General features: G+C 41.8%; 2 protein-coding genes across 2 annotated transcripts in view; one reads left to right on the forward strand and one right to left on the reverse strand.

The window, feature by feature from the left end:
• LOC138327402 (glutaredoxin domain-containing cysteine-rich protein CG31559-like) overlaps positions 1-2,808 on the forward strand; it is a 29,087-nt gene extending 26,279 nt beyond the window's left edge. The window contains exon 4 of the mRNA XM_069273467.1: positions 132-2,808. Coding sequence (XP_069129568.1) covers positions 132-320 — 189 coding nt within the window. The 3' untranslated portion in view covers positions 321-2,808. The remainder of the gene's footprint in view (positions 1-131) is intronic.
• LOC138327401 (ectonucleoside triphosphate diphosphohydrolase 5-like) lies at positions 2,306-9,417 on the reverse strand. Its single transcript, XM_069273466.1, has 7 exons — positions 8,789-9,417; positions 8,190-8,586; positions 7,628-7,814; positions 7,182-7,423; positions 5,914-6,206; positions 5,457-5,616; positions 2,306-3,795 (listed from the first exon to the last, which is right to left on the reverse strand). The coding sequence occupies exons 1-7, from the start codon at positions 8,939-8,941 to the stop codon at positions 3,734-3,736; spliced, it is 1,494 nt and encodes a 497-aa protein (XP_069129567.1). The 5' UTR covers positions 8,942-9,417; the 3' UTR covers positions 2,306-3,733.
• Between the last annotated feature and the right edge of the window lie 3,486 nt (positions 9,418-12,903).

Below are 12,903 nucleotides of genomic sequence, written 5' to 3' on the forward strand. Positions count from 1 at the left end.
ATTATTTTAATGATTTTATGATTCAAAATTCTACAAACGAATCTAACTTTACTACACCTGTTTTGTTAGTGCGTACATTCGTGTATGACATTAGCTTGCAGTCATTTTATGCTGAGTGCATTATGTTTCAGAAAATCAATGTCCGCTCGTCATGTGATAAGTGCGGAGGGTATCGATATGTTCCATGTACGTTCTGTCATGGCAGTAAAAAGTCACTCAAACGGAACTATTTTACAGAGGAGTTTAGTGCATTACGGTGCATGCAGTGTGACGAAAACGGACTACTCAGGTGTGACGAGTGTTTGGATCAGCAAGAATGACATCACATGACTCTTCGAAACGATCGACGTCATGTTGCCTGCAAATCGAAATGCAGTGATTTGTGTCTTTTTTGGATTACAATGCAACCTTTGTTGCAGATTCCCGCCACAAACAAAACCGCAGAGTTCTGATTAGTGGGTACCGGACCATCGACTGCGTCACTCAATGTACTTCAGTTGCCTAATATGTATTGTTACATATTGCTAACATGGATAAGATATTAGGCCCTACGTGGGCCGATCATTACATATTACTGATCGCACACAATTAACCTGCTCAACTATTTATACTCGAAAACCACTGTTGACCTCATTGTCATTTAATTGTAACCCTCCGTAGTCCGGACACCAGTCTAATTTAGACTCTCTGTAGTTCGGACTTTGCGGACACAAGTCTAATTTAGACCCTCTGTATTCCGGACACCTGTCTAATTCAGGCCCACTGTAGTATGAAGGCCAGACTAATTCAGACCCTCTGGAGTCCGGACAGTGCGGACACAATTCTCATTCAGATCCTCTCATAGAGGTTCCATTGATCACCAGTATCTTAATTGATGGTTCGCCGACTGGGCGAACTAATCAAAAGCTTTGGTGATTCCATTATAATGTATCTACTTATGTAATGACATATTTTGTTTTTCTTTCCATTTTTCCGAAATTCAAGATTTGCAATTAAATTCACAAACACCATTAACCCAATCTAATTAACCATTAACCATGCTGCAATCTTCTGATGAATCATTAGGTTCTCTTTTGTTATATTACAAGAACAAGAACTCTTGTTTAACAGTTTATCAAGTTACTATGTGAGAAACTTATGTTGATATTAATTGAATGTGATCTTCGCAGATTATACTTTGTCTGTTTGACATCACACCCTTCATACTGCTATAAAACTTTAATCCACGAGTTGACACTGTTGTTTAAAAGTTATTTATGTTCTATACCAATATCGATCGCTTTTCATTTATATATTGACTTATTATCGACTGCTTAGCGCTTCATTGAAAACCATTAATATATTATTTTGACGTCTCAAATATGTTCCAGATATATATATATATATAGGGTTTCAATCTATGTCAAAAGTATACTGATTTTAATGCCTTTATGATATCGTTTGAACCGTGCTGATTTTGATTTTACATTCAATTCCTAAGTGATACAGAATCTAATATATTAAAATAAACCTCTCATTTGCATATATGTTACGAGTCGTCAACCATCAACCAATATCGTCACCTTCTGATAACATACATCCTAATAACGCCGAAACATACTGTACACAAATTCTGATAAAGGAATTATAGGATAGGATTCATACATACTAAAATAGGGTTATGTTAGGTAAAAAATGTATGTACAGAGTACATTCCAGAATTAAACAGTATACACCATTGAACTATATGTAAAATATCATATCGATTGCATAAAATACATATATTATAAATATGACAGTAAGAGGTACGGTACTTAGGGACTATAGTGACGTCATAGTTCCGTGACTATCGCACGTGCTGCCGAAACACTACGGTAGTTTAACACCTCGTTTGATTTTAATGACACGTTATATTTCAAAAATCGATACCATGCATCAAACAAATAACTTCCAAAGTTCGATTTAAATAAATAGCATATGCATATGGGCTTATCACAAAATTTTACTGAACCGGAAAATTCTGGTAGGTGCGCTCCAATACTACTAGTATTTGCTTTTTAATAATTTGAAAGAGAGAACATGATAAGGTGAAATGTGAGAATGGTTTTACCTGGTCAGTCAAGGCTGTACAGAGTGTGTAGGTACTTGTAGACTGGAGTGTACAGGGGGTATATACATGTGTGGGCAGAGTGGGGCTTGGATGTGTTCTATTTCACGGTCGTCTGTAATTCTGACACACATACATGTGACAATACAAGATATATAATTCGATATTGCTAAAGACCGACATAAATTTTGGCTTAGTCACAAATAACTAAAATAGAAGTGATTTATTATAGGTTTATTACACGCTATAAAACTTTACGAATGATAGACGAATGTATGCTGTGTTTTGTGAGAGGCTGTAAATCACCTGTATATATTGTTATCAAACTAAATGTGCTGTTGTTTAAGGAGGGACAAACAAAGGGAGTATTGTTGTAAATTACTGATAAGTATTATATTTAATTTGTATGTTTGTAGATATTTAAGATTAAAATTATTTGTTGTGTTAAGTTCATGCATGTATGAAAACCATCTTTGTAATGTAATGTGAAAGTTTCATTTTATTGTGTTTCGTTTCTTGGTTGAGCCTATACATTTGTTATAACTACCTTTGCATGTACGTAAATGATAATATACCGTTCGGTTGTAACTGTTCCGGTCGGTCCGCCCATCTAATGGGAGGCCCCTGACCGTGGTCTAGTCTCGGCATCGTGTGCAATCCTCAGGTTGTGTTCAGGCCGGGGACGGAATGCTCTTGCCAATAAAATCTATTTTTATTCTAAACCGAGTTCACCTTTTTTATCGCGTATATCGCACGTTACTGTGTATTGAACTGCGATTTTTTAATTGCCTGTTCAGCGCCACGCACATTAATATAAGTTATAGGACCATGCATTTCTGAAGATGAGCGACACAGTTGGAAATTATTCTTTGAGAAGGTAGAGTTGTTTTTTAACAAGACAATTAGAAAATGTACGGTGAAAATATATTTAGGGCAATCGCACATATTTCTATTGTTTAAGAGTAAAGCTGAACATTGGCATCCCAATTATTTTACTATGTACATCATATAGTCGGTTAATTAATACACCCACAATATCACTAGATCTCGGGTGACCAGAGATAGATAGCAAGTCCTTGTACAATACACCGAGAAAGTAAATATAGAAGCTTTATCAACTGCCTTACTCGTGTCGTTATCATCTCTATTTATCAGATAAATAGATATCGGTGTAACAGGAAGTTAAATATAAATGTAGTAATTACTGATGACTACTGTATAGAACCATAAAATAACAACGGAACATTATTTCATAGATTCCAATCATGTGGACCATTACTTCTAAACTGTTTTTCGTATCTTGATGTTAACTTTGACCATGATATGGTATAGCTATTTAGCTTTTACAATGGACAAACCAGTGTCTGAATTATTACTTGAAAGATTCCAAGAGGAAGTAAGCCACGGTCCGTGGTGCTAATGGTCGATCTCCCTTCAACCAACATTCGTTTTTAAATTCAATAAGGGTAGGGGAGGTAACTCCTTGATTTCATTCTCAACTTTTCTGTCAACAATTTTTATAAACTTAACTGAATGTTTTGTATAATTGTATGATTCAATAGTTATAAAATGTACAAATATAAACTAAAAAAAACCTTTTAGGTCAATGTTGTAGTTCTAAGTATGACGCGACTGCGGTCATTAGTTCTATATGACGTCACTGCGGTATTGTTGTTCTTCTTCCTGTAACATTGCGCCCAGACTCCAACCTAAAGAAATATAGAAGTACTCGTGAATACGAAATGAGTGGTTCGAAATCAGTAAACTGGAACAACAGCCAATGTATTTATTGATAAAGAGAACATCAATCTAAACGTTATACGTCAGGTAAAGGTTTAACCTTTTATACAGATGAGTGTTCTCTTGTAACGAAAAAGGTTTGTCTGGCCATAGCACTTTAGGAAGCTCCAATACACTCCAGGCAGCTACCTAGCATTTATAGCTCTTCATGTCCATCATCAGTTATAATTACTTACCAACCACTTTTACATGAAACTCAATTGTCGATCATCTTTAGTAAGTAACATGATTGAAATATCACACAAAATGTCAAAAGTTTTCCCTATTATGAGGGACGTTCTAATGTCTTCTGACAAATTCTTTCTCAAGAATTTTGTCTTATACTGTTATTTCCTCTGTAATTTCCAACCCTGATTTCACAGATATTTGTATAAATAACTAAATTCTAGACTGCTTATATATTAATGAAAACATCATGACCACATGTTAATGAATGTAACAACAAAAAGTTTTGAATAATAACAAAAAATCTCTAGTTCTATTTGTATTGCTATTACTACATTACATTCTCCAGTGATACCCTTCAAGAGTCCCCACTTGTAAGCTATATATTGTACTTACCAACAGCTGCCCCACCTTCCATTTCCTACTTCCCCAGCTCCCTTTCAATGGTTAAATGTCTATTACCGTTTTAAATGTTTCCGCCTTTATTTTTGTCCGTGATAAAGGACCTACCCCTGCCCCTCTAGCCCTTGTTTATGTCTATGATAAGTTGTCCCCATCCTTCTGTTTGAATATGAACCCCAGTTTTATCCGTTCCCGCCCTTGTCCTTACTGATCTGAGTTCCCCCTGCCCTTGTTTGTGTCTATAAGGTGTCCCCATCCTTCTGTTTGAATATGAACCCCAGTTTTATCCGTTCCCGCCCTTGTCCTTACTGATTTGAGTTCCCCCTGCCCTTGTTTGTGTCTATGATAAGGTGTCCCCATCCTTCTGTTTGAATATGAACCCCAGTTTTATCCGTTCCCGCCCTTGTCCTTACTGATTTGAGTTCCCCCTGCCCTTGTTTGTGTCTATGATAAGGTGTCCCCATCCTTCTGTTTGAATATGAACCCCAGTTTTATCCGTTCCCGCCCTTGTCCTTACTGATTTGAGTTCCCCCTGCCCTTGTTTGTGTCTATGATAAGGTGTCCCCATCCTTCTGTTTGAATATGAACCCCAGTTTTATCCGTTCCCGCCCTTGTCCTTACTGATTTGAGTTCCCCCTGCCCTTGTTTGTGTCTATGATAAGGTGTCCCCATCCTTCTGTTTGAATATGAACCCCAGTTTTATCCGTTCCCGCCCTTGTCCTTACTGATTTGAGTTCCCCCTGCCCTTGTTTGTGTCTATGATAAGGTGTCCCCATCCTTCTGTTTGAATATGAACCCCAGTTTTATCCGTTCCCGTCCTTGTCCTTACCGATTAGAGGCCCTCCTGCCCTTGGTTTTGTCTATCACCCATAATTTTACCCATTATATCTTTTTTGTGGGAATACGAACCCAATCCTATCACTGTCCGCCCTTGTTCTTAGCAATTTGAGCTCCCCCTGCCCTTGTTCTTAGCAATTTGAGCTCCTCCTGACCTTGTTCTTACCAATTTTAGCTCCTCCCGCCCTTGTTTTTGTCTGTATGGCAGTAGTGTTTGGTCTGAAGCCCAGCGCCTGTAGTAACATAGGAGTATAAAGTCCGTTCTGACAGTCCGAGGACGCCCATCTCTGGTCTACTCCGTACTGCTCATAGGCGCCTGACAATCGCTGTTGGTCAAAAAGTGTGTTATTAGAAAATGGAACAAAGTAAAGCCCTTGTCAGTACTATAGTTTGAATCATTGAGCAATTGGATAATTTTCTTGTTCTTAAAATTATCTGTCCATCTCTCCTATGCTAGTTTTAAATACAATAATCAAATATCGAAGCTTCGAAAAGGCGTGTTATTTTCAGTTCTATTCAAGACTTCCAGGTCAACGCCACCCTAATATCACAGGAGTTTATGCCCTTTATATCGCTATAAACATTACCGATTTACAGGTGGCGTCCGCGTCTTGGATACTGACCAGTTTACAGTACTCCGTGGCCCTGGCTTCCATCTCGCTAGGTACTATGTGGGTAACCCCGCCGTTCAGAAGTCCTAATTCCTTGGCAGTATTGTAGACCACGCCCATGGCGATGAACCTCCTGCTGCCGACCGGAGGCCCGTACACCGACCCGATGGTACACGGTTTGGGGGAACACATGTACTCTGGAACCTTGTCTAGGTAATGGCGGAGGACACTCTGACACTCCGAGGCATTGCTTCCTCCGACGATCTTTACGGTCTTGTCACTGGTGGTAAGATTGTAAGTGTCGTCTGCAAAACAAAATAAAGGTAACTTACGGAAGCGTATTAGGCTCACGTACGAAAATATTTTTTAGGATAGCGAAAATGTTTTATTTGGCGGCCGCCAGATAATTAAGTGGCGGCCGCCAGATAATTAAGTGGCGGCCGCCAAATAATTATCTGGCGGCCGCCACTTAATTTATCTGGCCACTTAATTTATCTGGCGGTGGCGGCCGCCACTTAATTTATCTGGCGGTGGCGGCCGCCACTTAATTTATCTGGCGGCCGCCAGATCAATTAAGTGGCGGCCGCCAGATAAATTAAGCGGCGGCCGCCACTTAAATTTCTGGCATATACTTATCTGGCGGCCGCCATATAATTATCTTGCGGCCGCCACTTAATTATCTGGCGGCCGCCAAATAATTATCTGGCGGCCGCCACTTAATTATCTGGCGGCCGCCAAATAATTATCTGGCGGCCGCCAGATAAATTAAGTGGCGGCCGCCAGATAAATTAAGTGGCGGCCGCCAAATAAAACATTTTCGTTATCCTGAAAAATATTGTCGTACGTGAGCCTAATACGCTTCCGTAGTAACTCGTAAAAGAAACATTTGCGCTAAACTTTGTTGTGAAATTCTGAGGTTCGCAACTTGGACTTCCGAACACAAGTCAGATGCTCTGCCAATTGACCTACCTGGTCACCGCTCGTTGACCCGATATAGTTCATTTTATAGTACTTAAGGCTACCCCAACAAAAACTCCACACACAATCCAAGTTCGGGTATCCTCTTGTCGAGCATTCATCTCACCTACTACAAGGTTTGACCACAGGAATCAAATGCATGGGGAGCGGGAAAAGACACTGTCAAATCAATGACTTCCAAACAATAGCCGAATGTTCTACCAATTACGCTGTCTGGTCACTAGTGATCGACCCGGTCAAGACCTGCTACATAACAATGTTGTAACTACACGGAAGATAAAACAGAAATCACAACCACCAACCTAGTAACATACAAGGATCCACAAGAGCGATTGCATGTTGGTTCTGACGCACAAGGTGGTTCCGGATGCGTGACGTCATGGTTCGAGATCCGTAAGACAGGAAACTGTGTGTATATACCTCGTATGTGCGGCCCCCAATATACACTGGCATCTTGTCTTCGTAAATAGGTACTTCCGGGATAAAGGCGATTTGACATGATCCACCACCTACTTCAATGATGCCAAGACTCTCTTCCACTGGACTGATAACAAATCAATGTTTATAGATTAAACAAATTCAAAGCAACCATATTGAGATTAGACGAAGCAAAAACGAGTTTGATCAGCCAAAGTTATCAAACGATCTGATCTGAAGAAGGAAAATTAGAAATACAGTTAAAATAATCAGACTCGAAAAGTTTTGGCTGTAGTTTAAAACTGATAATTTAGGAAATAATATCGATTACCGCTGCTCGGTGAAGAATCCGTGGAGATAGTTGGTGGAGATCCAGGCTAGAAAGCCTTCCTCTTCTCCCGACAGGATCCGGACGAATCGGTCCTCGTACAGGAAAGGATTGAGACTGGAGTTGGACATCACAGCATGAACGCCACGTAAAATAGACTGGGCGGCAGATTCTGGTAACAGTCGCACACCTTGTATCATAGAGAAACGGGGATAAAATATACAAGAGGATGAGATAGGAAACGTATCAACCACTTCATATAGAGTACCAGGAAGGTAGAACAAAGCATGGGGACCATATGGAAAGGTAACAGTTTTTTATTCTGAAATCATTTGACCTCTCTCAAACAACAAAGCCTTGTACCTTTTCGTGGTCCGCATTTTTGTTCTTTGGTATTGGGTTACTGTACGGTAATTTTGTGCGTTTGCTTTCTGTTGTAACAGTAGACAATGACATAAAACACACCTTGTTACCTCGAACCTCGAAAGCAATTCTAAGCATTCTTCTAGATGTAAATGGATTTGCGATTGGCATGCATCAGAAAGCAAGAAAATAGTCGACTTACCTGCAGTTGCCATAAACAAAACAGGTGTCGTGTTATGAGCCTGGTCTGGGACATTTGACGTCAGGAAATTCAACATTGGGATGAGGTAGTCCATAATCTCGTGATTCCGATCAGCGAAGGAGCCAACTCCTGGCTTGTACTTTCGGTATTGCACTTCAGTTATGTTTGGAACTGTAGTCTCGTGGTCTTTCTGTTTCCAAGAGTATATATGAGCCTTTGTACTGGTACTTCCGGCGTCCAGAATGACGCCGTATTTCGTGTTAGTATCATAGCCATCCTCTGTAGAGTTTGTATCTATATCTGTACTGTTTGACGCTAAGGTATTGTTCACTGGGGCCGAATTACCCAAATGGACAAAAGCCAGCAAAACGCCAAATGCTGCACAAAATAATTCCCCCTGAAATGTAAAACGACGGAAAGAAATTCGTTGTTGTTTCGTGAGTTAGGTAATGAATGTGTCTGAAAGTACACATAGGTACCACACTGTTCTGGCCAAATGTGAATAAAAACTATATATATCTTAGAATGAAAATGGCACCAAACATCTAGTATAACAATACCAAAAGGAACAGCTAGGATATGTTACAAATCGTACTTACCCAAGCCATGACGTTATATAAGAAGGACAATACACATTCAATGTACACGTTCCCTGTATAGGTACCAGGTGTCTTTTGTCCTCCAATTAACCCACTCATTACAGCTACATTGATAAAAGGCCATTCCTTCCTTACCGAGAGCAGCTTAGACATGGTGACCCAGTACGGATACTGTACAGATAATAATATTTTAACATTGTTATAATGAACGCATTCCCATGATCACCTCATGATCGAATTCACACTTCCTACCTTATGCTGAATACAGAATCTGATCCAAATTGTTCAAATAGACAGATAGAGACGTTCCCACTCGATAGATACACAAAGTTTTCACAACCCCAGTTTGTCAGACACGTATAGACCGAATGTAACTTGTACAAAATTAAAAGGTAACTTCTAAATCAGCGTATACACAATTGTTGACATAATCCTCAGCTTGTATTTGTATATATCTGGTTGGTGATTGCTGCCTCAATTTTCTAGTTGTATTTGAGAGTACTGTTGCATGTGTTGTCAGACTAGCAGGCATATATTCAATCTGTTGCCAACATAAATGTTTAATCGATATTTTCAAGTAGTGAATTGTTGCATTTGAATGTCATAAAGTTGACAGGGCCAATATTTGCAAGTACCAGGAGCCATTTTTCATTTGCCTATCAGTATACACACTTCAGAATATTAGACAAGGTTAAGTATATAAAATACAATGTATGCAATATAATAATCTAAGGGTTCTGTCAGATCTGCCAGTACCTATGTCCGCCATGAGTGTACTACCTGACTACACCATGAGTGAACTACCTGACCACACCATGAGTGTACTACCTGATCACACCATGAGTGTACTACCTGATCACACCATGATTGTACTACCTGACCACACCATGAATGTAATACCTGACCACACCATGAATGTAATACCTGACCACACCATGAATGTTACTACCTGACCACACCATGAATGTATTACCTGACCACACCATGAGTGTTACTACCTGACTACACCATGAGTGTTACTATCTGACCACACCATGAGTGTTACTATCTGACCACACCATGAGTGTTACTATCTGACCACACCATGAGTGTTACTATCTGACCACACCATGAGTGTACTACCTGACCACACCATGAGTGTACTACCTGATCACACCATGAATGTAATACCTGACCACACCATGAGTGTTACTACCTGACCACACCATGAGTGTACTACCTGACCACACCATGAATGTATTACCTGACCACACCATGAGTGTTACTATCTGACCACACCATGAGTGTACTACCTGACCACACCATGAGTGTACTACCTGACTACACCATGAATGTAATACCTGACCACACCATGAGTGTTACTACCTGACCACACCATGAGTGTTACTATCTGACCACAGCATGAGTGTACTACCTGACCACAGCATGAGTGTACTACCTGACCACACCATGAGTGTTACTACCTGACCACACCATGAGTGTACTACCTGACCACACCATGAGTGTACTACCTGACCACACCATGAGTGTACTACCTGACCACACCATGAGTGTTACTACCTGACCACACCATGAGTGTTACTACCTGACCACACCATGAGTGTTACTACCTGACCACACCATGAGTGTACTACCTGACCACACCATGAGTGTAATACCTGACCACACCATGAATGTACTACCTGACCACACCATGAGTGTACTACCTGACTACACCATGAGTGTTACTACCTGACCACACCATGAGTGTACTACCTGACCACACCATGAGTGTACTACCTGACCACACCATGAGTGTTACTACCTGACCACACCATGAGTGTACTACCTGACCACACCATGAGTGTTACTACCTGACCACACCATGAGTGTACTACCTGACCACACCATGAGTGTACTACCTGACCACACCATGAGTGTACTACCTGACCACACCATGAGTGTACTACCTGACCACACCATGAGTGTTACTACCTGACCACACCATGAGTGTTACTACCTGACCACACCATGAGTGTACTACCTGACCACACCATGAGTGTACTACCTGACCACACCATGAGTGTACTACCTGACCACACCATGAGTGTACTACCTGACCACAGCATGAGTACTACCTGACCACACGATGTACTACTGACCACACCATGAGTGTACTACCTGACCACACCATGAGTGTACTACCTGACCACACCATGAGTGTACTACCTGACCACACCATGAGTGTACTACCTGACCACACCCATGAGTGTACTACCTGACCACACCATGAGTGTACTACCTGACCACACCATGAGTGTACTACCTGACCACACCATGAGTGTACTACCTGACCACACCATGAGTGTACTACCTGACCACACCATGAGTGTACTACCTGACCACACCATGAGTGTACTACCTGACCACACCATGAGTGTACTACCTGACCACACCATGATGTTTACTACCTGACCACACCATGAGTGTACTACCTGACCACACCATGAGTGTACTACCTGACCACACCATGAGTGTACTACCTGACCACACCATGAGTGTACTACCTGACCACACCATGAGTGTACTACCTGACCACACCATGAGTGTACTACCTGACCACACCATGAGTGTATACTACCTGACCACACCATGAGTGTACTACCTGACCACACCATGAGTGTATACCTGACCACACCATGATGTACTACCTGACCACACCATGAGTGTACTACCTGACCACACCATGAGTGTACTACCTGACCACACCATGAGTGTACTACCTGACCACACCATGAGTGTACTACCTGACCACCACCACCACACCATGAGTGTACTACCTGACCACACCATGAGTGTACTACCTGACCACACCATGAGTGTACTACCTGACCACACCATGAATGTACTACCTGACCACACCATGAGTGTACTACCTGACCACACCATGAGTGTACTACCTGACCACACCATGAGTGTACTACCTGACCACACCATGAGTGTACTACCTGACCACACCATGAGTGTACTACCTGACCACACCATGAGTGTACTACCTGACCACACCATGAGTGTACTACCTGACCACACCATGAATGTACTACCTGACCACACCATGAGTGTACTACCTGACCACACCATGAGTGTTACTACCTGACCACAGCATGAGTGTACTACCTGACCACACCATGAGTGTTACTACCTGACCACACCATGAGTGTACTACCTGACCACACCATGAGTGTACCTACCTGACCACACCATGAGTGTGTACTACCTGACCACACCATGAGTGTACTACCTGACCACACCATGATGTACTACCTGACCACACCATGAGTGTTACTACCTGACCACACCATGAGTGTTACTACCTGACCACACCATGAGTGTACTACCTGACCACACCATGAGTGTACTACCTGACCACACCATGAGTGTTACTACCTGACCACACCATGAGTGTTACTACCTGACCACACCATGAGTGTACTACCTGACCACACCATGAGTGTACTACCTGACCACACCATGAGTGTACTACCTGACCACACCATGAGTGTACTACCTGACCACACCATGAGTGTACTACCTGACCACACCATGAGTGTGTACTACCTGACCACACCATGAGTGTACTACCTGACCACACCATGAGTGTACTACCTGACCACACCATGAGTGTACTACCTGACCACACCATGAGTGTACTACCTGACCACACCATGAGTGTACTACCTGACCACACCATGAGTGTACTACCTGACCACACCATGAGTGTACTACCTGACCACACCATGAGTGTACTACCTGACCACACCATGAGTGTACTACCTGACCACACCATGAGTGTACTACCTGACCACACCATGAGTGTACTACCTGACCACACCATGAGTGTACTACCTGACCACACCATGAGTGTACTACCTGACCACACCATGAGTGTACTACCTGACCACACCATGAGTGTTACTACCTGACCACACCATGAGTGTACTACCTGACCACACCATGAGTGTACTACCTGACCACACCATGAGTGTACTACCTGACCACACCATGAGTGTACTACCTGACCACACCATGAGTGTACTACCTGACCACACCATGAGTGTTACTACCTGACCACACCA

This window comes from Argopecten irradians, chromosome 7 (genome assembly GCF_041381155.1).
Source record: "Argopecten irradians isolate NY chromosome 7, Ai_NY, whole genome shotgun sequence".
Taxonomy (NCBI): domain Eukaryota; kingdom Metazoa; phylum Mollusca; class Bivalvia; order Pectinida; family Pectinidae; genus Argopecten; species Argopecten irradians.

Excerpts from the sequence above, each read along its gene's own strand:
- LOC138327401 (XM_069273466.1), bottom strand. The coding sequence starts at position 8,941 with ATGTCTAAGCTGCTCTCGGTAAGGAAGGAATGGCCTTTTATCAATGTA. Across the intron at positions 5,617-5,913 it reads CCACGGAGTACTGTAAACTG|CGATTGTCAGGCGCCTATGA; the intron begins GTCAGTATCCAA and ends TTTGACCAACAG. Across the intron at positions 3,796-5,456 it reads GGCGGGAGGAGCTAAAATTG|GTTGGAGTCTGGGCGCAATG; the intron begins GTAAGAACAAGG and ends ATATTTCTTTAG.